General features: G+C 47.9%; 1 protein-coding gene across 1 annotated transcript in view; it reads right to left on the reverse strand.

The window, feature by feature from the left end:
• Nucleotides 1-465: 465 nt before the first annotated feature.
• Nucleotides 466-25344, reverse strand: part of pros1 (protein S) — a 44159-nt gene continuing 19280 nt past the window's right edge. The window contains exons 8-15 of the mRNA XM_055636625.1: nt 22539-22660; nt 18047-18165; nt 14149-14341; nt 10970-11131; nt 8478-8646; nt 5315-5469; nt 1980-2211; nt 466-864 (exon numbers count right to left, since the gene is read on the reverse strand). Coding sequence (XP_055492600.1) covers nt 713-864; nt 1980-2211; nt 5315-5469; nt 8478-8646; nt 10970-11131; nt 14149-14341; nt 18047-18165; nt 22539-22660 — 1304 coding nt within the window. The 3' untranslated portion in view covers nt 466-712. The remainder of the gene's footprint in view (nt 865-1979; nt 2212-5314; nt 5470-8477; nt 8647-10969; nt 11132-14148; nt 14342-18046; nt 18166-22538; nt 22661-25344) is intronic.

Genomic DNA, 25344 nt, shown 5'->3' on the forward strand with positions numbered 1-25344 from the left:
TTGCCCCATCTCTCTTCCAGCTTTCTCCCTCTACTACAATCGGTCTGAACAAGGACCCAGCCTAACACATCGCCTATCCATGTTCTCCATCCCAGCCATCCTGTGCCTCGACCCAACATCTCAGGGACAGTCATGGATGAACAATAAATGTACAATATGGGTTTAGCTCCAACAGTTTGGCCCTCCCTCAGCACTGCCCCTCCCAGAGTGCAGCGCATCCTCAGCACTAAAACTACACTAAACTTTGTGTCTATCTTTGGTACCTTTTCCTCCTGAGATGCTGCCTGACCTGCGCAGTTAGCCAGCATCTTTGGTATGTCTGAAGAAGGGTCCCGACCCAAAACATCACCTATCCTTTTCCTCCAGAGATGCTGTCTGACCCGCTGAGTTACTCCAGCACCTACAGGCTCAAAGCTGAAGTAAATGATTGTGCAGAACACTTCTTGGCCTTACATTTTACCAGCACACAGTTCAATAGGGTTTTAGTTTAATCAAAAGCAACTAGTGATAAACAGTTCTTATAAAGTCTTAGAATATACAGTTCCTTCCTCTATAGTGATATTTTAGTTGCCGTTGCACTTAAGTTAAATTCTACACATTCGAGAAGGTTTTTATGATGTACACTTCATGTGAGCTTTGAAACAATCTCCATGTGGACAGTGAGCAGCAAGCAGCGTTATGAATATTTACTACAGTGACAGTGTCTGACAGACTAAGTCTCTGGCTGTACCACTGGGCATGAATGGGACTGGATTTCATTGTTCTTTTCAGCAGCCTCATCAAGGTCAATTTGCTTCTCATTAATCTCTGTTTGAAGACATCCCGTAAAGGAGGCTGTGACAGGGGTAGCGGTGACTGGAACCTCTGCAAAAAGACACGAGTGTTAGTAATTCAAGGGAACAGATAAAGACGCAGCAGTGTTAATCTATTCCAAGATAACTAGTTTAGTTTAGTTTAGAAATACAGCGCGGAAACAGGCCCTTTGGCCTATCGAATCCACACCGACCAGCGATCCCTGAACATTATTATCCAATACACACTAGCACAATTTACAATTACATCAAGCCAATTAACCTACAAATCTGTTTGTCTTTGGAGTGTGGGGCGAAACAGAAGTTCTCGGAGAAAACTCATGCGGTCAAGGGGGGAATATACAAACTCCATACAGACAGCACCCTTACCCATAGTCAGGGTCAAAGCCGGGTCTATGATGCTGTAAGCGCTGAAAGGCAGCAACTCTCCTGCTGCACGAATGACACAAGGAGACTCTTTGGACTCTTTGGTCAGGATCCCAGTTCATGGAGCAGCATTTCCCAGTCTGATGGAAAGTTACTCCTTGCCCTGAGCTGTGTGCAGGTTCCTGGCTCTGAATGACCTTGCTGTGTGTGTGTGCCAAGCGGAGACTGCTCGAACAGGGCGACAAGGGTCCGTCCTCGCCAAGGGCCGGTAGGAGAACTGGGTGGGGGGGGGGGGGGGGGTTCTAACCTTCCGCACCTTCAATGTCGGCTGTGGGAGCCTGGGACACAAAGGCTGAAGGCTCTGGCGAGGAGAGAAACCAAATGAGGTGGTGGCTGCTATGGCCAGCTGCAGCTTGGACTGTGTACGATGGTGTCAAAATCTGCGGACAAGTGCATATGGACCCAGTGGGCTATGTCCATGCATGGGGTACTTAATCAGGGATTGTCTTTATATGCAAAAAAATGTATTTCACTGTGCCTTGGTACACATGATAATAAAAGAACCATTGAACCAGTTGAAGTGTCAGGTACTGTAAAGAAGTCTCACCAACACATCGTGTCTTTAGTAATTGTTTATTAACAGTTCACAAGTACTACTGTTCTAGCTGTACGTGGTCTGTCACCGGAGCTAGAGAGAGAACTATAGGCGGGGAGGTTGCAATTAAACATCTAATAGGGGGAGTGGTTAGTGGTGGTGAGGTCACTATGTTAAAGGCACATGCACTAGCCATCTACAGGTACCTGGTATTCCCCCCAGTGTGGTGTTGACTGGAGCACTCAAAGCCTCCTCCAGGATGCCCAGTTGCTTCCTCAGCTCCGAGCTGTCCCCGATGCTCCCGTTAACAGTCTGATCCACTTCCAACATGATGTCCTGGGCTGTAATGGCGAGATGGATTGTGTGGTGCTCACCATCACATAGATCCAGGCTCTTGGTTCTGGACACAACCTCGTTGTCCACGGCCAGAATTAAATGCTAACGTGGAAGGAGGCAGAGTAATATAGTCAGACGTGAAGAAGTTGAAGACCATTGATGTTCAACCATGGGCAGAGTCTGGAGAGGGAGAGGGTGAGAACAGGTCCCTCCTACAGTGTGGAACCATCAGCACTGCCCCTCCCACAGTGTGGAACCCTCAGCACTGCCCCTCCCACAGTGTGACACTCCCTCAGCACTGCCCCTCCCACAGTGTGACACTCCCTCAGCACTGCCCCTCCCACTGGGCACTGGTGAGTAGGTGCCACTTGAAGCATTGGTGAAAACTGCTTCCACCACGGCTGATGTTTGAGCTTAGATTGATTAGATTTGCCCTGTTTTTTGTGGTGAGGATATAGCTGGGCAATTTCTCACATTGTCAGGTGAATGCCAGGGTTATGACTGTGAGACCCAACGCAAATTGGAGGAACACCACCTCATATTTTGCCTGGGCAGCTTACAAGCCAACGGTTTGAACATTGATGCTTCTAACTTCAAGTAACCCTTGATTTCCCTCTCTCTGCGTTCATGCCCCCAGTTCTCAAACTTGCTTCACTGTCCTTCTGACCTGTTGTTTTTACACCTTACCCTTCAATATCTCTAGACGCCCACTCACTTGACTCTCAGTCTGAAGAAGGGTCTTAACCCAAAACGTCACCCATTCCTTCTCCCCAGAGATGCTGCCTGTCTCGCTGAGTTACTCCAGCATGTTGTGTCTACCTAGCAACTGTATTGGAACAGCTTGCCTCGAGGCATGGATATGCAGAGAATGGAAGGGATATGAATCATGTTTGAGCAGAAGAGATTAGTTTTACTTGGCAGCATGTGCAGTACAGCTATTGTGCGCCCAAGGGCCTGTTCTATGTTCTAGGATTGCAGATATGGAGTGGAGCAGATAAAGCGTAGAAGCAGAAATCTGCAGGTGCTAGTTTATAGAAACATAGAAAATAGGTGCAGGAGTAGGCCATTCGGCCCTTCGAGCCTGCAACGCCATTCAATATGATCATGGCTGATCATCCAACTCAGTATACTGTACCTGCCTTCTCTCCATACCTCCTGATCCCTTTAGCCACAAGGGCCACATCTAACTCCCTCTTAAATATAGCCAATGAACTGGCCTCAACTGCCTTCTGTGGCAGAGAATTCCAGAGATTCACCACTCTCTGTGTGAAAAACATTCTCATCTCGGTCCTAAAGGATTCCCCTTTATCCTTAAACTGTGACCCCTTGTTCTGGACTTCCCCAACATCGGGAAAAATCTTCCTGCATCTAGCCTGACCAACCCTTTAAGAATTTTGTAAGTTTCTATAAGATCCCCCCTCTCAATCTTCTAAATTCTAGCGAGTACAAGCAGAGTCTATCCAGTCTTTCCTCATATGAAAGTCCTGACATCCCAGGAATCAGTCTGGTGAATTTTCTCTGTATTCCCTCTATGGCAAGAATGTCTTTCCTCAGATTTGGAGACCAAAACTGTACACAATACTCCAGGTGTGGTCTCACCAATACCCTGTACATTTGCAGTAGAACCTCCCTGCTCCTATACGCAAATCCATTCGCTTTCTTCACTGCCTGCTGCACCTGCATGCTTACTTTCAATGACTGGTGTACCATGACACCCAGGTCTCGTTGCATCTCCCCTTTTCCTAATCGGCCACCATTTAGATAATAGTCTACTTTCCTGTTTTTGCCACCAAAGCGGATAACCTCACATTTATCTACATTATACTGCATCTGCCATGCATTTGCCCACTCACCCAGCCTATCTAAGTCACCTTGCAGCCTCCTAGCATCCTCCTCACATCTAACACTGCCCCCCAGCTTCGTGTCATCCGCAAACCTGGAGATGTTTAATTCAATTCCCTCGTCCAAATCATTAATATATATTGTAAATAGCTGGGGTCCCAGCACTGAGCCTTGCGGTACCCCACTAGTCACTGCCTGCCATTCAGAAAAGGATCCGTTTACTCCTTCTCTTTGCTACCTGTTTGCCAGCCAGTTCTCTATCCAATCTTTATACCAAAGATAGACAGAGTGCTGCAGTAACTCAGCGGGTCAGGGGGAAATTAGTGTAGGAAAGAACTACAGATGCTGATTGAAGATTGACACAAAATGTCCAGGCTCTCAGTCTGAAGAAGGGTCTCGACTCAAAATGTCACCTGTCCCTTATCTCCACAGATGCCGCCTGACCTGCTGAGTTACTCCCACATTTTGTGCCTATCTCTGGAGAAAAGAGGATGGGCGACGTTTTGGGTCGGGAACCTTCTCCAGTCTGATGAAGGGTCCTGACCAAGAAGGTCACCCATTCTTTTCCCCCATTGATGCTGCCTGACCTACTGCATTACTCCAGCATTTTCTGTCTCTCTTTGAAGCAGATCAGGTGTTGACTGGATCCTGCGGCAGGGAATGGGGGTGGGGGTGGGTACATCAGGTGGGAACTGAGATGTATCACGATGTATCCAGACTTCTGGCTAAACGCAGTTGTGAAAGCACCAGCTTTGTCTCCAGCACTCCTGGAGGATTCCGACCCAAAACGTCACCTGTCCGTGTCCTCCAGAAATGCTGCCTGACCCGCTGAGTTACTCCAGCACTTTTTGTACTCTCATGTCACTGAACCCTCTTCCTCCAATGTTTAATCTTCTACTGTCATTCACGGGACCTTGGTCTTATTTCCAGGCACAAAATACTCTGAAGGTACACAAAAAAGCTGGAGAAACTCAGCGGGTGCAGCAGCATCTATGGAGCGAAGGAAATAGGCGGCGTTTCGTGCCGAAACCCTTCTTTATACCAAAGATAGACACAAAGTGCTGGAGTAACTGAGCAGGTCAGGGGAAAAAGAGTGTAGGAAAGAACTACAGATGCTGGTTTACATTGAAGATTGACACAAAATGTCCAGACTCTCAGTCTGAAGAAGGGTCTCGACTCAAAATGTAACCTGTTCCTTTTCTCCACAGATGCTGCCTGACCTGCTGCGTTCCTTCCACATTTTGTGTCTATCTCTGGAGAAAAAAGGATGGGCGACGTTTTGGGTCGGGACCCTTCTGAGGTTGTTTCAGTAGGTCCCCCAATGTTCTCTGCACGATCGGTTTCTCTCAGTGCTAGACGTTACCTGCTTGCTCCCTGGGCAGTAGGCGTCAGCTATTGAGAGCGACAGGGGGACCGTGCTTCCACTGACTAATGCGAATAGCACGCCCGTGTTCTTTGACGGACGCAGGCGAAGTTTCACCTCAACCTTCCAGCCGCTGCTGCTATTTTCTATTGCACCTGAAAAACAAAGAGTGAAAGTGAATGATGAGCCATCACGAGTACCAATGCCCTGAATCTGTATTTAACTGGCTTGTTACTGGTTAGAACATTCCCCCAGTCTCCCTTCTGGTCCTTCGGTCAACCCACTTCCCTCCCTCAGAATCAACATCTTGTAAGAGCTCTGAACCGTCCTCAAGGCAAGTATATCTATTTTTATGTAAGGAGATATTGGTCCTTTTCATACCTCTAGTTTCCCTCTCCCCTGACTCTCAGTCTGAAGAAGGGTCTCGACCCGAAACGTCACCCATTCCCTTTCTCCAGAAATGCTGCCTGACCTGCAGAGTTACTCCAGCATTTTGTGTCTACCTTTGGTGCAAACCAGCATCTGCAGGTCCTTCCTAAACACTGGTCTAGTTCCAGCTGGGCAAGACATTGGTAAGGCCACCTTTGGAATATCATGCACAGTGCTGGCCACTCCGATTTAGGAAGGATGTCATTAAAGCAGAAACGGTGCCAAGAAGTTCCATGATAATGTTACTGGGACTAGAGGGTTCGAGTTATAGGGAAAGGCAGGAAAGACTGGCTTAATTTTCCCTGGAGCATAGTGTTGAAGAGTGACCTTTCAAAGGTTTATAAAAGGTTTGGGGCAGAGATAAGATGGATAGTTGCAGTTTTTCCCCCAAGATAGGGGAGTTTAAAACTAGAGGGCGTAGGTTTAAGGTAAGGAGGAAAAAAAATTAAAAGGAACCTCAGGGGGAATCTTTGCACATAGTTACTGCCCGAGGAAATGGCAAAGTTGTGTGGAATTATGAGATTTATAAGACACTTGGTCAGGTTCATGGATAGGAAACGTTTGGAGAGATATGGGCCAGACGCAAGCAAGTGGAACTATCTTGGTTATGAAAGATGGTCGTATGAACAAGTCGGGCCGAAGAGCCTGTTTCCCTGCTCTATGACACCGAGACCAGAACAGTAGCTAATACCCACAGATAGTCTCCCCAGCACCCTGTACAGATGCAGAAAGCTTACCTAGTCTTGTACTATAGTTTCTTGCAATAAAGACCCAGGTCCCACTTACAAATGATTTGTTCTTTTAGTTTTTGATATACAGCGGGGAAACATGCCCTTTGGCCCACCCACCAGCGATCCTCACACACTTACACTATCCTGCACACACTAAAGACAATTTACAATGATACCAAGCCAATTAACCTACTGATCTGTACGTGTTTAGAGTTTGGGAGGAAACTGGAGATCCCAGAGAAAACTGACGCAGGTCACGGGGAGAACGTACAATCTCCCTTAGTTTGTACATTCTTAGTTTGCTGCTAAGGGCAGCACCCTTAGTCAGGATCGAACCTGGGCTTCTGGTGCTGTAAGGCAGCAAATCTACCACTGTTCCACCGTGCCGCTCACGGTTATTCGTGTTTTGTACAAGTATCTCGGTTTTTTGTACTAACTTCCTTTTACTGTCTTGCAGAATGTTTTGGATAAGTTATTGATAATTTGACTTTGTGTGTTTGTCTGGGTCTTCATGCCTGTGTTGTTGCTGCAAGCAGGATTTTTATTATTTCTTACCTTGCCATAGTTGGGAAGATGACAATAAACTAGACAACGTGCTGTCCCACAATTGTAACTTGCTTACCACACACAAGATAGACACAAAATGCTGGAGTAACTCAGTCAGTCAGAAACATTTTTGCAGATCGAAACCCTGACTGAGAGTCAGGATGGGGAGGGAAACTACAGGCATGAAAAGGTTCAGAACAAATCAGAGCTGGCACCGATGGCCAAGGAAAGGTGGAGCGCACAATGGTCCATTGTTGGCTGTGGAAGAGATGATAATGAACGGATATATGGCTGTGAACAGTGGAACAGGCGGGATCAGTGGAACTGGGGTGGGGGAGGGACGGAGAGAGAGGGAAAGCAAAGGTTACAAAGTTAGAGAAATCAATATTCATACTGCTGGGCTATAAGCTAAACATGAGCTGCTGTTCCTCCAATTTGCGCTGGGCCTCACTGTCAGTGGAGGAGGCCCAGGACGGAAAGGTCAGTGGGGGAATGGGAGTTAAAGTGTTTGGCAACCGGGAATGGCATAGGCCAAGGCAGACTGAGCAAAGGTGTTCAGCAAAGCAATCGCACACACATCCACAGACACCGACACACACAAAGGTGTCTCAACTCGAAACGTCACCTATTCCATTTGTCCAGAGATGCTGCCTGACCCGCTGAGTTAATCCAGAATTTTGTGTCTATGTTCACATATCTGTTGTTCTGCTTCAAGTGAGTATGCCATCGTTATGTTTTTGGACATACGACAATAAAACACTCCTAACTTTTTACTCGAGTCCTTTCCTGCAGGGTACCTTCCTGCATGCCTTTTGAGATCCAATTGTACAACATTCCTTGGTTGTAGGTACACAAAAAAAGCTGGAGAAACTCAGCGGGTGCAGCAGCATCTATGGAGCGAAGGAAAAAGGCAACGTTTCGGGACAAAACCCTTCTTCGGACTTAAGTACATTCCTTGGTTGTATTTGGTGAACTAATAAGACACCTCCTCAAATAATTTAAAATAAATAGTTAAACAGAATTTCCCGAGTCAACGGAACTTCAGTTTTGGAAGTACTGAACTCCCCCTGTGAGGTGGCACGGTGGTGCAGCAGTAGAGTTGATAACTTATGGCACCAGAGATCTGTGTCGGATCCTGACTATGAGTGCTGTCTATGCAGCGTTTGTACGTTTTCCCTGTGACCGCGTGGGTTTTCTCCGGGTGCACTGGTTTCCTCCCACGCTCCAAGAAAAGACAGGTTTGTAGGTTATTGACTTTGGCAAAGATTGTAATGTGTCCCTAATGTGTTGGATAGTGCTAATGTGCCGGTTCGTTGGTCGGCGAAGGCTTGGAGCCTTGAAGGGCCTGTTTCCACGCTGTATCTCTGAACTAAACTGAACTGAACTGAACTAAACTCACTTTATTCTGATTGAGCAGGGGCAATCATGAGCAAGTCTCCTCAAAGCCTCGCACTTACTGTAGTTGAACGGAAACGATGCATATCCCCTTCCCGGGAAGTAGGAACCCCTCTCCACGTTCAGAATGCACTGTTTGGTTTTTATGCTCTGAACGACCTCCTGGATTCCGGCCGATCCCTGGTCCATCCAATTCCACTTCCACATGCAGCCATCCAGCCGAGGGTTTATCTGGAGACAGACACAGGTTAGATCAGCCCTGCCGCATATACAAACCCATCAGGAAGGCTGTCTCCGTCCAGGGAGTGGAGTTGGATTTATGGGAGGCGGTCTTGGAGGGGAGGATGCTCTTCAAACTGCGGAGCATCTTGGACAGTACAGCTCACCCCCTCCACGATACACTGGCCAACCTGAGCAGTACCTTCAGCAACAGACTGGTTCCACCAAGATGCAGTACAGAAGACCACAGGAGATCCTCCTTGCCTGTGGCTATTAAACTGTACAACTCCTCCCACCTCTGTCGTGGTGTAGACTGACTAACCCTCCCCTCTCCCCCCCCCCCCCCCAGCTTACCCCCCACCTTCCCCCCTCCCCCCTTCCCCCTTCCCCCCCTCTCCAATCTTTGAACATTCCAAATCCTTTCCAGCCATCACTTTAATTTAATGTATGTTGCGTTTTATGAAAGTTGGCAGATCAATTTCCCTCCTGGGATAAATAAACTTCTATCGTGTCGTATGTGCGGGGTTAAACACACGCGGAGACCGTTTGCTCCCTCTCACAATGCGGGGTGAGCTGGGGATGGCGAGGGTTCTGGTGGGAAACATTTAAAGTACGTGCTGTGTCTATTTAATTGCATTTTCTCTGCTGCAAAGCAGGCATTCCTTCAGACAGTACCTCGCTGATTAGTCAATGTCAGTGTTTAAGGCAAAAACAGACTGAGATAGCTGTGTCTATAAGTGGGATCTTTCAGCAATCAATGGGTAGGGAATGCAGTGGGAGCCAGGCTTGTTGACAGAGACTGTGACCTTTGGGATTAGTCCCTACATCACCAGGCATGTGTCTGCAGCTCCGTAAAATCATCCCATGAATCATTGGAATCACGATAACAAAACATGCAGGCTTTTTTTTTTAAATATCCAGATGCTGCTTGCAAACACTTGACATGCTGGGTCCTGTAGCTGTTACATCATGTACAGTTCTTGTGGGAGGGTGGCTCTTGGACCGGGTCTGTACTTCAAGGGTTACCTGGCTGACCTTTTAATGAAACGCCTTTCAGCCGATTACAGGAAAGCTCTGATAATCAACTATCTGACGGGTGGTTCGGCATCGGGTTTAACAGCAAATGTTTGCTGCACTTCCCTCCTCTCACTATGCTCCGGTTTCTCACTCTCTGCCTCCGACTCACCAGGGTCTCCACATTTCCACATTTCTGCTCAACTCACATGGCCTAAGTTTCCACTGCCCTCCTTCACCCACCCAGGGTTCAATTTAGTAAAGGTGTCAGCGGGACAATGGACTTGAGAGGGAAAGATGGGTTTTTAGTTCAGTTTAGTTTAGAGATACAGCACGGAAACTGGCCCTTCGGTCCACCGAGTACGTGCCGACCCGCGATCCCTGTATACTAGCACTATCCTACACACAAAAGGGTCAATTTACAATCTTTACCAAGGCCAAATAACCTGCAATCCTACAAATAAGCAGAATTAGGCAATTCGGCCCCATCAAGTCTGCACTGCTATTCAACCATGGCTGACAGGGCGGCACAGTAGTGTCGCGGTAGTGTTGATGCCTTATAGCGCCAGAGGCCCAGGTTCAATCCTGACTGCAGGTTCTGTCTGTACAGAGTTTGTTCATTCTCCCTATGGCCACGTTGGTTTGCTTTGGGTGCTCTGCTTTCCTCCCGCATCCTAAAGACGTGTCTGTGGCCTCTGTAAATTGACCCTAGTGTGTCGTGAGTAGATGCAAGAATGTTTACACATTCTCACTGTGACCTCGTGGGTTTCTGCTGGGTGCCCTGGTTTCCTGCCCCGTACCAAAGACGTGCAGGTTTGTAGGTTAATTGGCCCCATGTAAATTGACCCTAATGTGTGAGGAATGGATAAGACAGTGGGATAACATGGACCGAATGTGAATAGGTGATCAAAGGGCAGCATGGATGGTGGGCCGAAGGGCCTGTATCCATGCTAAATCTTTCAATCCCCCAATACTACCACTCACCTACACACGCAATCTGCAGTGGCTAATTATTCTACCAATGTAATAAACATCACAGGGAGAAGGCCCATGCTCCCCAGGGACATCAGCCGAGGTCAGGAGTGAACCTCGTTGAGAGGTTCTATCGGATTAACCAGGAGTGCGGCAGGATTGGTGAGACGAAGCTTTAGAGCAGAATGTTTACATTCATGTGTGTTAAATAGCGACGGGCCACAGCTGTGACCGACGGCTAATCAGTGGGAGACATCGATAAAACAGTGTCGTTTCCTCAAAACATCCTTGCCCGCCCCATTCCTACCGACGATTAGAAACTGTGAACAGATCTGAGGAAGGAGATTACATATGGAGTGATGGGATGGACTTGTCTGGGCAAACCAGCGATCGATATCTTCATCTCTGTTGTCGTGTTATGTGGAAAGATGCGGCCCGGACTGTTGATTTTGATCACTGCCTCGTGGGCGACCTTCACAACAACGCTGCTCTCACTCTCCTCCACCGAGATCTGAAAGAGAAACCGCCACCTCTGTTAGTTCCACACACGCACGCACGCTCCCCCCCGCGCGCTGCTAAATAACAAGAATGTGCAGGGATAAATGCATAAAATGCTGGGAACATTCAGTGGATCACTAGATCTACTCGCTAGAATTTAGAACATTGAGGGGGGATCTTATAGAAACTTACAAAATGCTTAAGGGATTGGACAGGCTAGATGCAGGAAGATTGTTCCCGATGTTGGGGAAGTTCAGAACAAGGGGTCACAGTTTAAGGATAAAGGGGAAATCCTATAGGACCGAGATGAGAAAAACATTTTTCACACAGAGAGTGGTGAATCTGTGGAATTCTCTGCCACAGAAGGTAGTTGAGGCCAGTTCATTGGCTATATTTAAGAGGGAGTTAGATGTGGCCCTTGTGGCTAAAGGGATCATGGGGTATGGAGAGAAGGCAGGCACAGGATACTGAGCTGAATGATCAGCCATGATCATATTGAATGGCGGTGCAGGCTCGAAGGGCCGAATAGCCCACTCCTGCACCTATTTTCTATGTTTCTATCAGACTGAAGATAGACACAAAATGCTGGAGTACCTTCGCTGTAAACCTGCATCTGCAGTTTCTTCCTACACAACAGACAAGGCAGTCTAGTGAGACCACACCTGGAGTATTGTGTGCAGTTTTGGTCCCCTAATTTGAGGAAGGACATTATTGCTATTGAGGGAGTGCAGCGTAGGTTTACAAGGCTAATTCTAGGGATGGCGGGACTGTCATATGCTGAGAGAATGGAGCAGCTGGGCTTGTATACTAGTTTTAGAGTTTAGAAGGATGAGAGGATACTCATTGAAACATATAAGATTATTACGGGTTTGGACACGCTAGAGGCAGGAAACATGTTCCCGATGTTGGGGGAGTCCAGAACCAGGGGCCACAGTTTAAGAATAAGGAGTAAGCCATTTAGAACGAAGATGAGGAAACACTTTTTCACACACAGAGAGTGGTGAGTCTGTGGAATTCTCTGCCTCAGAGGGCGGTGGAGGCCGGTTCTCTGGATACTTTCAAGAGAGAGCTAGATAGGGCTCTTAAAGATAGCGGAGTCAGGGGACATGGAGAGAAGGCAGGAATGGGGTACTGATTGTGGATGATCAGTCATGATCACAGTGAATGGCGGTGCTGGCTCGAAGGGCCAAATGGCCTACTCCTGCACCTATTGTCTATTGTCTATTGTTTCAGAAGATCCCAAACCGAAACATCATCCATTCCTCTCCAGAGATGCTGCATGTCCCACTGAGTTACTCCAGTACTTTATGTCTGGCACCAGTTAATGCTACATGTCTGGGATTTAATCTGATAAACGTCCTATACCCAAAATATTAACTGTTTCTCTCGCCACAGCTACTGCTTGCCTCGCATTTCTGTTTATATTTCAGAGTTTCAGCGTCTGCGATTTATTTGATACACACAGTGTGGCCAGTTGGTGGGAACCCTGTGCTCTCCCTAGTGAACTCCAGGACATAGAAACATAGAAACTAGGTGCAGGAGGAGGCCATTCAGCCCTTCGAGCCAGCACCGCCATTCATTGTGATCATGGCTGATCATCCCCTATCAATAATCCGTGCCTGCCTTCTCCCCATATCCCTTGACTCCACTAGCCCCTAGAACTCTATCTAACTCTCTCTTCAATCCATCCAGTGACTTGGCCTCCACTGCCCTCTGTGGCAGGGAATTCCATAAATTCACAACTCTCTGGGTGAAAAAGTTTTTTCTCACCTCCGTCTTAAATGACCTCCCCTATATTCTCAGACTGTGGCCCCTGGTTCTGGACTCGCCCAACATTGGGAACATTTTTCCTGCATCTAGCTTGTCCAGTCCTTTTTATAATTTGATATGTTTCTATAAGATTACCCCCTCATCCTTCTAAACTCCAGTGAATACAAGCCTAGTCTTTTCACTCTTTCCTCATATGACAGTCCCGCCATCCCAAGGATCAATCTCGTGAACCTACACTGCACTGCCTTCAATCTCAATCCTCAAATTAGGAGACCTAAACTGTACACAATACTCCAGATGTCGTCTCACCAGAGCCCTATACAACTGCAGAAGATCCTCTTTACTCTTATACTGAAACCCTCTTGTTATGAAGGCCAACATTCCATTAGCTTTCTTCGCTGCCTGCTGTACCTGCATGCCAACTTTCAGTGACCGGTGTACAAGGACACCCAGGTCTCGCTGTACCTCCCCCTTACCTAACCTAACCCCATTGAGATAATAATCTGCCCCCTTGTTTTTGCCGCAAAAGTGGATAACCTCACATTTATCTATATTATACTGCATCTGCCACGCATCTGCCCACTCACTCAACCTGTCCAGGTCACCCTGCAACCTCCTAACATTTTTTACAGCAACCACCATCTCCAGATATCACCACACAAGCACAGAGCTAACAAGGTTCCCGTGGATTACACAAAAAAGCTGGAGAAACTCAGCGGGTGCAGCAGCATCTATGGAGCGAAGGAAATAGGCAACGTTTCGGGCCGAAACCCTTCTTCAGACAAGGTTCCCGTGGAAGTGTGACCATTGTTGCAATGTGGGAAATACAACACTTCTGAAAATGGCCACGCATTGAGTGGTAAAGAAGGCATGTGAAATGCATGCCTTCATTTGTTGGGACTTTGTATATAATAGTCAGGAAGTCATGGTGCAACTTTAGAGGTCTCGCTTAAGATGCATTTGGAGTATTGTGCTCAGTTCTGGTCGCCCCAATATAGGAAGGATGTTGAGGAAAGAGTGCAGAAGATACTTGATCAGTTTGAATAGCTTGCAAAATAATTATTTTCACTCTACCTCAGTGCATGTGACAATAATAAACGTAAATGAAAAACCAAGCACATTTGGGAGATTATCAACATCTGCACAGCCAAGGAAGAGTGGGGACGAGCTGGTGACACTCAGCGAGGGCTAGCCAATGCTGGATGGGCCACACGGCCTCCTGCTGTGCTCGAGACTCCACACTAAAGGGAGAGAACTCACCGTATGCCAGTTGCCGTCATTGATCCCGGGGCCCCCGCTGATCTTCACCCTGTGGATGTGGTCATTCTTGAACTGAACCTCAATCCTTCCGTTTCGGACAGCAAACAGGAAAAAGGCGGAGTTCTCCTGGGTCTCGGCGTAGAATATAACCCCCTCAGAGTCGAACGTTCTGAAGTCAAATTCTGCTGTAAACCTGCACAACAACATCAAAAAGGCAACAGATGGCAGCAGTGGGGAAATTTACGTTCGTAAGTTCTAGGAGCAGAATAAGGCCATTTGGCCCATTAAGTCTTACTCTGCCATTCAATCATGGCTGAACTATCTGTCCCTATCAACCCCATTCTCCTGCCTTACCACCATAACACCCGACACCCTTGCTAATCAGAATTTTGCCAATTTCCACCTAACAAATATCCATTGACTTGGCCTCCACAGCCATCTGTGGCAATGAATTCCATAGATTCACCACCACCACCCTCTGACCGAAGAAATTCCTTCTCATCCCCTTTCTAAATGTATGTTCTTTTATTCAGTGGCAATTGCCTCTGATCCTCGACTCCCCTACTAGTGGAAACATCCTCTCCATATCCACTCTATCCAAGCCATTCAGATGGCAGCAATGGTCAATGGCAGTAATGGCCAAATGGGCAGTAGTGGTCAAATGGGCAGTAGTGGTCAAATGGGTGGCAGTGATCAAATGGGCATCAGTGGTCAAATGGGTGGCAGTGATCAGATGGGCATCAGTGGTCAAATGGGCATCAGTGGTCAAATGGGTGGCAGTGGTCAAATGGGCATCAGTGGTCAAATGGGCAGTAGTGGTCAAATGGGCAGTAGTGGTCAAATGGGTGGCAGTGATCAGATGGGCATCAGTGGTCAAATGGGTGGCAGTGATCAGATGGGCATCAGTGGTCAAATGGGTGGCAGTGGTCAGATGGGCATCAGTGGTCAAATGGGTGGCAGTGGTCAAATGGGCATCAGTGGTCAAAATGGGCAGTAGTGGTCAAATGGGCAGTAGTGGCAGTGATCAGATGGGCATCAGTGGTCAAATGGGTGGCAGTGATCAGATGGGCATCAGTGCTCAGATATCCAGCATTGGTCAAATGGGCAGCGCTTGTCAAATGGGTAGCAGTGGTCAGATGGCAGCAGGCAGGGCACCACTGGAACACACAGAGATAGATATGCACACCTTCCAGGCCAGCCTTATGCCCCTGTCCCACTTAGGAAACCTGAACGGAAACCTCTGGAGACTTTGCGCCCCACCCAAGGTTTCCGTGCGGTTCCTGGAGGTTGCAGGTGGTTGCAGGTAGTGGAAGCAGGTAGGGAGACTGACAAAAACCTCTGGGAACCGCATGGAAACCTTGGGTGGGGTGCAAAGTCTCCAGAGGTTTCCGTTCAGGTTTCCTAAGTGGGACAGGGGCATTACCCTCCACCATCACGCAGACAATACAATCACCACTGCTCACACCTCCTCACTACCGCCCACGGGAGCTTGCTGTGTGTGTGGGCGGAGGGGGGGTTACTATTTCCTACATTTGCAGCAATAACTTCACCGGGAGCGTTTCCGTGGCTAGCGGGAGGTTGGGGATTTCCAGGCAAGTGCAGTGGAAGAAGAGTAAAGCAGCTGGAAATGCTGCCAGCAAGCCCACACTGTGGGTTCCCACACTGACCTCATCGGGCAGCTCAGAACACACAGAACACGAGTGGAGACAAGCCACCCTCAGCCCAAGGTGCTTTGGAAACGGAAGCTGACAGCACAAACTGGAGAGGAGGTTAAGAGCAAAGATTCTGACAACAAATTCTAGTCAGGAAGTTTCAGCGTAGAATATAACTCCCCTCAGAGTCAATTTCCTGAGGGTCAAAATCTGATGTAAGGGGCAAGATTACTCCATTCATCTCAACTCACCAAAGGATCCCTGGGTAGATCGCTTCAGGGATAAAGTGCTTGTTCTCAGTGAGACTGGCCGATGTTTATACCATATAACCATATAACAATTACAGCACGGAAACAGGCCATCTCGGCCCTACAAGTCCATGCCGAACAAATTTTTTTTTCCCCTTAGTCCCACCTGCCTGCACTCATACCATAACCATCCATTCCCTTCTCATCCATATGCCTATCCAATTAATTTTTAAATGATACCAATGAACCTGCCTCCACCACTTCCACTGGGAGCTCATTCCACACCGCCACCACTCTCTGCGTAAAGAAGTTCCCCCTCATATTACCCCTAAACTTCTGTCCCTTAATTCTGAAGTCATGTCCTCTTGTTTGAATCTTCCCTATTCTCAAAGGGTATACGGTCAGAGATGTTATCACTGGGATACTGGATTCCGAGAGGATGGACAGGGAGAATGTATCTCTAGGCCGGAGGAAGGAGTAGGCTCAGGATCAGGGGCCGGACATTTAGGACAAAGACAAGAAAGAAATTCTTCTCCCAGAGGTTGCAAATGTTTGGAACTCTCTCCCCCAGAAACTATGGGAGTCGGTCACCCAGAGTGATCCAGGCTGGGGTAGCTGGGTCGAAGGGTCGTGGACAAGGGGTGGTCATAGGGTTGCGGGTGTCAGGTGAGTCATGGGTTCATCTGAATAGCAGAGAGGGCCTGAGGGGGCTGTTGGCTGACTCAGACTATTTTTTTCCCCATGTACTTCACATTCTTGAGAGTTGTCAGAGCTGCAATCAACCAGGTAAGTGCTCCGTCACCTGCTTAATCACCTGCAAATTGGAGGAACAACACCTCATATTTCGCTTGGGCAACTTACAACCGAGCAGTGTGAAAGTGTTCAAGAAGGAACTGCAGATGCTGGAAAATCGAAGGTACACAAAAATGCTGGAGAAACTCAGCGGGTGCAACAGCATCTATGGAGCGAAGGAGATAGGCAACGTTTCGGGCCAAACCCTTCTTCAGACTGATAGGGAGTGGGGGGGCGGGGAGAAGAAAGGAAAAAGAAGGAGGAGGAGCCTGAGGGCTGTAGCAAGGGGAGGAGACAGCAAGGGTTAACAGAATTGTGAGAATTCAATGTTCATGCCACCAGGATGCAGACTCCCCAAGCGGAATATGAGGTGCTGTTCCTCCAATTTCCGGTGTTGCTCACTCTGGCTGTGGAGGAGACCCAGGACAGAGAGCGGTGATTTCTCTAATTTCAAGTAGCTCACTGCATCCCCCCCCCCCCGTTTTAAACCATCCTAGTCATCCCAGTCTGAAGAAGGGTTTTGGCCCGAATCGTCGCCTATTTCCTTCGCTCCATAGATGCTGCTGCACCCGCTGAGTTTCTCCAGCATTTTTGTGTACCTTCGATCTTCCAGCATCTGCAGTTCCTTCTTGAACACAACATCCTAGTCATCCTACTAGTTCCACTGTTCCACTGTTGGCATCCTTGTATCCCTTTGTTATCACCTCTTCCCCAGTCAACAATTGGCCATTATCAGCTCCATTCATTCCTTGGTCATCCGTTGCTGGTCCTGCTTTGTTTGGGCCTTTCCTTACCTCAGGTTTCCTACCCTATACTTTCAGTCCAAAGTAGGGTCTGGACCTGAAACGTCACCTATCCTTTTTCCCCAGAGATGCTGCATGACCCGCTGAGCTACTCCAGAACTTTGTGCCTCTCCTCTGTGCTATGGGGTGTCAGGAGAAAGGCCTGGTTATTTGTCTGCACGTTCCCTTATAGTCTACAGCTCGTAATTTTACAGCAGTTCCTCAAAGCCCTTTTGATGAAGTTGGAGGAAGGCCACACAGGAAAGCAAGGATGGAATGTGACCCCTATCCCGTGTCATTTGCCGACCTGCTTCAGGGCAAGAACATCGCAGTGCCGTCCCTCAGCCTCTACAGCTCCCGCAGGCTCACCTTCCCCCCGCGAGGGACAACAGCAAGGCTGAGGAACACTGTAGCAACGCCTCACCTGCTGTCGGAGGGAATATTGAACCGGAAGTAGACCACCGGGATCCCAGCGAAGAGCTCTCCCATGCCAAGCATGTCTGGACTCCTCACCATCTGGAGGGCGACGCAGGTGGGGATTGCCTGGGAGGTGACAAACTGCCTGTTAACGTAGAAAGTTCCACATGGGAAACCATTTCGGGCGTGAAAGACAACATTCCCCTGTACAGTCCCCCACCATTCCCAACATCGCACAGTCAGCTGGCACCTCAAGGCAGGCAAGGAAATCCATTGACAATACAAAGAGAGTGTGGCAGGGTGGTGCAGCGGTAGAGCTACTGCTGTATAGCGCCAGAGACCCGGGCGCGATCCTGACTACGGGTGCTGTCTGAATGGAGTTTGTATGTTCTCCCCGTGACCTGTGTGGGTTTTCTCCGGGATCCCTGGTTTCCCCCCACACTCCAAAGGCATACAGATTTGTAGGTTGTTTAAGAAGGAACTGCAGATGCTGGAAAATCGAAGGTACACAAAAATGCTGGAGAAACTCAGCGGGTGCAGCAGCATCTATGGAGCGAAGGAAATAGGCAACGTTTCGGGACGAAACGTTGCCTATTTCCTTCGCTTCATAGATGCTGCTGCACCCGCTGAGTTTCTCCAGCATTTTTGTGTGCCTCAGGTGCGTAGGTTGGTCGGCTTGGCATATTTGTGAATTGTCCCCATTGCGTGTAGGGGAGTGGAAGTGTCTGGGGATCGCTGGTCGGCGCGGACTCGATGGGCCGAAAGGCCTGTTTCCACACTGTATCTCTCAATTAAATTAAACTAAACGGCATAGCCATTAGGTGAGGGTGGGAGGTTTTAATGGAAATGTGCGGGGAATGTTATTTTTTTTAACACCGAGAGCAGTGGGGACCTGGAAAGTATTGCCAGCATGTGGTAGCGGAGGCCGATATAATAATGGTGTTAAAAGGTATTTAAATACGCACATGGAAGCGCAGGGAATAGAGGGATATGCATCAGGCAGATTAAATCAATTTAACTTGGCATTATGAGTGGCACAAACATTATGGTCCGCAGGGCCCCTCCCTTTGCTGTGCTGTTCTATGTACTATGTGCAAGACACAAGGAACTGCAGATGCTTGTTTACCAAAAAAAAGACACGGAGAGCTGGAGTAACCCAGTGGATCAGGCACATGTCTGGAGAATATGGATAGGTGACATTTCAGGCTGGGACTCTTCTTCAGAATTTAAATGGAGACAGGACAGAGAGATCTGGGGACTCTTGTACAACACAGAGACAGCCGGCATGCAGGTAAGTAGGAACGCAGAGGGAACATTGGCCTTCACTGCAAGAGGTGGAGAGCAGAAAGGTAGGGGAGTTACAAGAGCGAGGGTGGAGCACTGTATCCGAGGAGGAGTAGACATGCATTGGAGGTTGGTCAGAGAAGGCTCACAGGTTGATTCCTAATATGAAGAGCTTGCCTGTGCAGATAGAGCTTGGATAGATGTGGCTTGGACAGAGTGGATGTTGAGAGGGTGTTTCCATTAGAGAGTCTAGAATTAGATGTCATAGCCAGAATTAAAGGACATTCTTTTAGGGAGGAGATGAGGAGGAATTCCTTTTGTCAGAGGGTGTTGAATCTGTGGAATTCTTTGCCACAGAAGGGCAAGTCAGTGGATATATTTAAGGCAGAGATAGGTAGATTCTTGATTAGTACAGGGCGATCACGGTGGCGCAAGAGTGGTCACGGTGGAGTAGCGATAGCGTCGCTGCCTTACAAGCGAATGCAGCGCCAGAGACCCCGGATCGATCCCGACTACGGGTGCTGTCTGTACGGAGTTTGTAGGTGACCTGCATGGGTTTTCTCCGAGTTCTTCGGTTTCCTCCCACACTCCAAAGACGTACAGGATTGTAGGATTGGCTTGGTAAAATGTAAAAATGGCCCCTTGTTGGAGTAGGATAGTGTTAATGAGCGTGGCTCGCTGGTCGGGGCGGACCCGGTGGGCCGAAGGGCCTGTTTCTGTGCTGTATCTCTAAACTAAACTAAAGCTGTCAGAGGTTATGGAAAGAAGGCAGGAGAATGTGGTGAGGAGAGATACATCAGCCATGATTGAATGGTGGAGTAGACTTGATGGGCTGAATGGCCTAATTCTGCTCCTATCCATTATGGAGAGAGGTTGAGCAGGTTAGCCAAAACTGGGGTGTGTAAGAATGAGCGATGATCTTATTGAGACAATGAGATTCTGAGGAGGCTTCAGAAGGTACAATATACTGTATAGCGAGAGAATAGATTAGGTAGATACACAGAGTCCTTTGCTCAGTTTGTGGAGTTCAGGAATTTGTACATTCTCCCCGTGACCACATAGGGTTTTCTCCGGGTGCTCCGGTTTCCTCCCACACTCCTGGAGTATTGCGTACAGTTTTGGTCTCCTAATCTGAGGAAGGACATTCGTGCCGTAGAGGGAGTACAGAGAAGGTTCACCAGACTGATTCCTGGGATATCAGGACTTTCATATGAAGAAAGACTGGATAGACTCGGCTTGTACTCGCTAGAATTTAGAAGATTAAGGGGGGATCTTATAGAAACTTACAAAATTCTCAAGGGGTTGGACAGGCTAGATGCAGGAAGATTGTTCCCGATGTTGGGGAAGTCCAGAACAAGGGGTCACAGTTTAAGGATAAGGGGGAAATCTTTTGGGACTGAGATGAGAAAAACATTTTTTACACAGAGAGTGGTGAATCTCTGGAATTCTTTGCCACAGAATGTAGTTGAGGCCAGTTCATTGGCTATATTTAAGAGGGAGTTAGATGTGGCCCTTGCGGGTAAAGGGATCAGGGAGTATGGAGAGAAGGCAGGTACAGGATACTGAGTGGATGATCAGCCATGATCATATTGAATTGCGGTGCAGGCTCGAAGGGCTGAATGGCCTACTCCTGCACCTATTTTCTATGTTTCTATGTTTCCACAGACATAAAGGTTGGTAGGTTAATTGGCATTGGTAAAATTGTATAATTGTCACTAGGGTGGGGGATAGTGCTTGTGATAGCTGGTCAGAGTAAACTCAGTGGGCTAAAGGGCCTGTTTCCGCACTGTATCTGTAAAATCTAAAGTCTAAATAAAACAAGGAAAAGATTGGATACATAGAGAGGGAAAAAGATACAATGTAAAAAATAAAAAATACAATGACTGTAATTCCTGCCATCATTTTAAATCTCTCACGAGAATTGACTATTTGCTGGAGTGAGCCTCTGGAGTTTAAACAGGGGTGCCAAGGCGGACGGGTACCGTCCTCTGCACCTGTATGCTCTCGACCTGGGTTCGATCCTGACTACGGGTGCTGTCTGTATGGGTATGTATGTTCTCCCTGGGATCACGTGGGTTTTTCTCTGGGTGCTCTGGTTTCCTCCCACACTCCAAAGACGTACAGGTTTGTAGGTTAGTGTTTAAGAAGGAACTGCAGATGCTGGAAAATCGAAGGCACACAAAAATGCTGGAGAAACTCAGCGGGTGCAGCAGCATCTATGGAGCGAAGGAAATAGGCAAAGTTTCGGGCCGAAACCCTTCTTCAGACAGATGGGGGATGGGGAGAGGGCGGGGAGAAGAAAGGGATAAAGGAGGAGGAGGAGCCCGATGGCTGAGGGAGAGATAGGAAGGGGAGGAGACAGCAAGGGCTAACAAAATTGGGAGAATTCAATGTTCATGCCCCCAGGATGCAGACTCCCCAAGCGGAATATGAGGTGATGTTCCTCCAATTTCCGGTGGTGCTCGCTCTGGCCATGGAGGAGACCCAGGACAGAGAGGTCGGATGGGGAATGGGAGGGGGAGTTGAAGTGTTGAGCCACCGGGAGGTCAGGTTGGTTAATGCGGACCGAGCGGAGGTGTTCAGCGGAATGCCAGCTAATATTTATTCCAAACCATTACCTTATTTCTGTTTATGGGAGCTCGTTGTGAACAAAATGGCAGCCGGACCTCCTGCTCGACAGAATGACTACAAAAGGGCTCCATTGGTTGTCAGGCATATTGGGGGCAACCCACTGATTGAGTGTTGCCAAGACTGGATAGACTTAGTTTATACTCTCTAGAATTTAGGAGACTGAGAGGGGATCTTATAGAAACTTACAAAATTCTTAAGGGGTTGGACAGGCTAGATGCAGGAAGATTGCTCCCGATGTTGGGGAAGTCCAGGACAAGGGGTCACAGCTTAAGGATAAGGGGGAAATCCTTTAAAACTGAGATGAGAAGAACTTTTTTGACACAGAGAGTGGTGAATCTCTGGAACTCTCTGCCACAGAGGGTAGTTGAGGCCAGTTCATTGGCTATATTTAAGAGGGAGCTAGATGTGGCCCTTGTGGCTAAGGGGATCAGATGGTATGGAGAGAAGGCAGGTACAGGACACTGAGTTGGATGATCAGCCATGATCATATTGAATGGCGGTGCAGGCTCGAAGGGCCGAATGGCCTACTCCTGCACCTAATTTCTACGTCTATGTTTCTATGGCAACACCAGTTCTTCCTTTACCTCACAACTCCGTCCATCCGCTGACAACTTCTCCCCTTTCTTGCCGTCACAGAAGCAGGTGAAGCTGCCGGGATAATTCAAACACTTGTGTGTACATGTGTCCTCTGCACATTCATCGATATCTGTGGAGGAGGAATCAGGCTATGTCGAAACAGAATTTTTCACCTCAGAGAAGTCTTTGTTGAAAGTAATGTGTCGGTAAATAAAGATGAACCCATGGAGCCCACGGCAAATGGCACAGTAGAGTCATAGTCATACCGCATGGAAATAGGCCCTTCAGCCCAACTTGCCCTCACCGGCCAATATGTCCCATCTACACTAGTTCTACCTGCCTGCATTTGGCCCATAGATCTCTAAACCATGTACCTGTATAAATGTTTCTTAAACGTTGCGATAGTCCCTGCCTCAACTACCTCCTCCAGCAGCTCGTTCCATACACCTACCACCCATCGAGTGAAAATGTTACCCCTCAGGTTCCTATTAAATCTTTTCCTCCTCACCTTAAACCTGTGTCCTCTGTTTCTCAACTCCCCACGTCTGGGCAAGAGACTCGGTCTATTCCTCTCATGATGGAGTGGGCTGCCAGACCCGCTGAGTTACTCCAGCACTTCATGCCTATCTCTGGTATAAACCAGTATCTGCAGTTCCTTCCTACATACCCGGCATGGAGAGTGATCTCTGCAAGGATTTCCTGTGTGCATTGATATACAGACCCCATGCAACATTAGGCCAGTCGAGGGATTGGAAAAACATTGCCGCTAGAGCAGTGGTTGTGGTTTGGCACCGGCGGTTCCGAGTCCCAGCAACTCAGTGCAAACAATTTGTTGCTTTTGTGGGATCAGAGAACATTTAGAACACAGGAGGCCATTCAGCACATTCTGTGTGTGTGCGCCTAGCCTAAAATCACCGCCCAGCACCGGCTCTGTAGCCCTGTGCTCTACAAGCCCACACACAGGCATTGTTTTAAATGTGACGATCGATTCTGACCCCTCCCTCCCCCCCCCCCCCCCCCCCTCCCCCCCCCCTCCCTGCTGGACAGTGAATTCCACCCCCCCCCACCTCTCTCTGAGGAAGTGATCTTTCCATCGCCTCCCATTCCTTCTACCAAATACTTTAAACCTCCATCCTCCAGATGTAGTCCTTCTGCTAAGGTAAATAAGTCCCATCAGGCCAAAGGTAAAGAGATATGAAAATGCACACCTCCAGATTCAGGGACAGTTTCTTCCCAGCTGTTATCCCAACTGAACCACCCTACCACAACTAGGGAGCAGTCCTGAACTACTATCTACCTCATTGGTGACCCTCACATGGAGTTTGATCAGACGTTACTGGTTTTATCTTGCACTAAACGTTATACCCTTATCATGTGTCTGTAAACTGCGAATGGTTTGATTGTAATTATGTATTGTCTTTCCGACGACTGGTTAGCACGCAACAAAAGTGTTTCACTGCACCACGATTCACGTGACAATAACCTAAACTGAACTGAACTAAGTCCTTCCTGTTTACTCTATCTGGGCACCTCATCATTTTTATGCACTTTAATTAAGTCTCTGCTCACCATCACCATACAGGCCCTGCATAAATTCCCTGCTCTTAGAAGGCTCTCAAGAAGGGTCCCAACCCTAATCATTGCCTATTTAAGTTCTCCAGAAATACTCCCTACCCCACTGAGCTACTTCAGCACTCTGTGTCTTCCTTTGTAAACCAGCATCTGCAGTTCTTTATTTCCACCTCCCTACTCTTCGACTCAGTTAATAAAGGGAAAAACCTTGTAGCCTCCGTAATCACCTTATCAATTATTCTTTAAGGATTTGTGGATATAAAATCCTTCTGTTCCACCCAGCAGCTTCCAGCTGACAGTGTTATCCCTTGCCCTGTGGCCCACTCCAGATCGTTCTGTTACAGTCTGAAGAAGGGTTCAGACCCGAAACGTCACCCATCTTTATAGAAACATAGAAAACAGGTGCAGGAGTAGGCCATTCGGCCCTTCGAGCCTGCACCGCCATTCAATATGATCATGGCTGATCATCCAATTCAGTATCCTGTACCTGCCTTCTCTCCAACCCCCCTGATCCCTTTAGCCACAAGGGCCACATCTAACTCCCTCTTAAATATAGCCAATGAACTGGCCTCAACTACCTTCTGTGGCAGAGAATTCCAGAGATTCGCCACTCTCTGTGTGAAAAATGTTTTCCTCATCTTGGTCCTAAAAGATTTCCCCCTTATCCTTAAACTGTGACCCCTTGTTCTGGACTTCTCCAACATCGGGAACAATCTTCCTGCATCTAGCCTGTCCAACCCCTTAAGAATTTTGTATGTTTCTATAAGATCCCCCCTCAATCTTCTAACTTCTAGCGAGTACAAGCCGAGTCTATCCAGTCTTTCTTCATATGAAAGTCCTGACATCCCAGGAATCAGTCTGGTGAACCTTCTCTGTACTCCCTCTTCGGCAAGAATGTCTTTCCTCAGATTAGGAGACCAGACCTCCAATTATTCTCCAGAGATGCTGCCTGACCCGCTGAGTTACTCCAGCAGTTTGCGTCTATCTTCGCCATAAACCAGCAAGCAGTTCCTTCCTAAACATTCTGTCACACCACTCTGTACTAAATCCGTTTATGAATTTTCTGCCAAACTGATCAGACCTCTCTATCTTCCTGCAGTCTAAAGTTTCCTGCCTTCCAACACCACGGTCAATTTTTAAAGCATGAACAGATTTCTCCATCGTGCTTTGAATGTTTAGGTCTAAACCATTAAATCAGATCACAAACAAAATGGACTGATCTATGGTCTATGGAGCACCAGT

The sequence above is a fragment of the Leucoraja erinacea genome, chromosome 6 (assembly GCF_028641065.1).
Source record: "Leucoraja erinacea ecotype New England chromosome 6, Leri_hhj_1, whole genome shotgun sequence".
Classification (NCBI taxonomy): Eukaryota; Metazoa; Chordata; class Chondrichthyes; order Rajiformes; family Rajidae; genus Leucoraja; species Leucoraja erinaceus.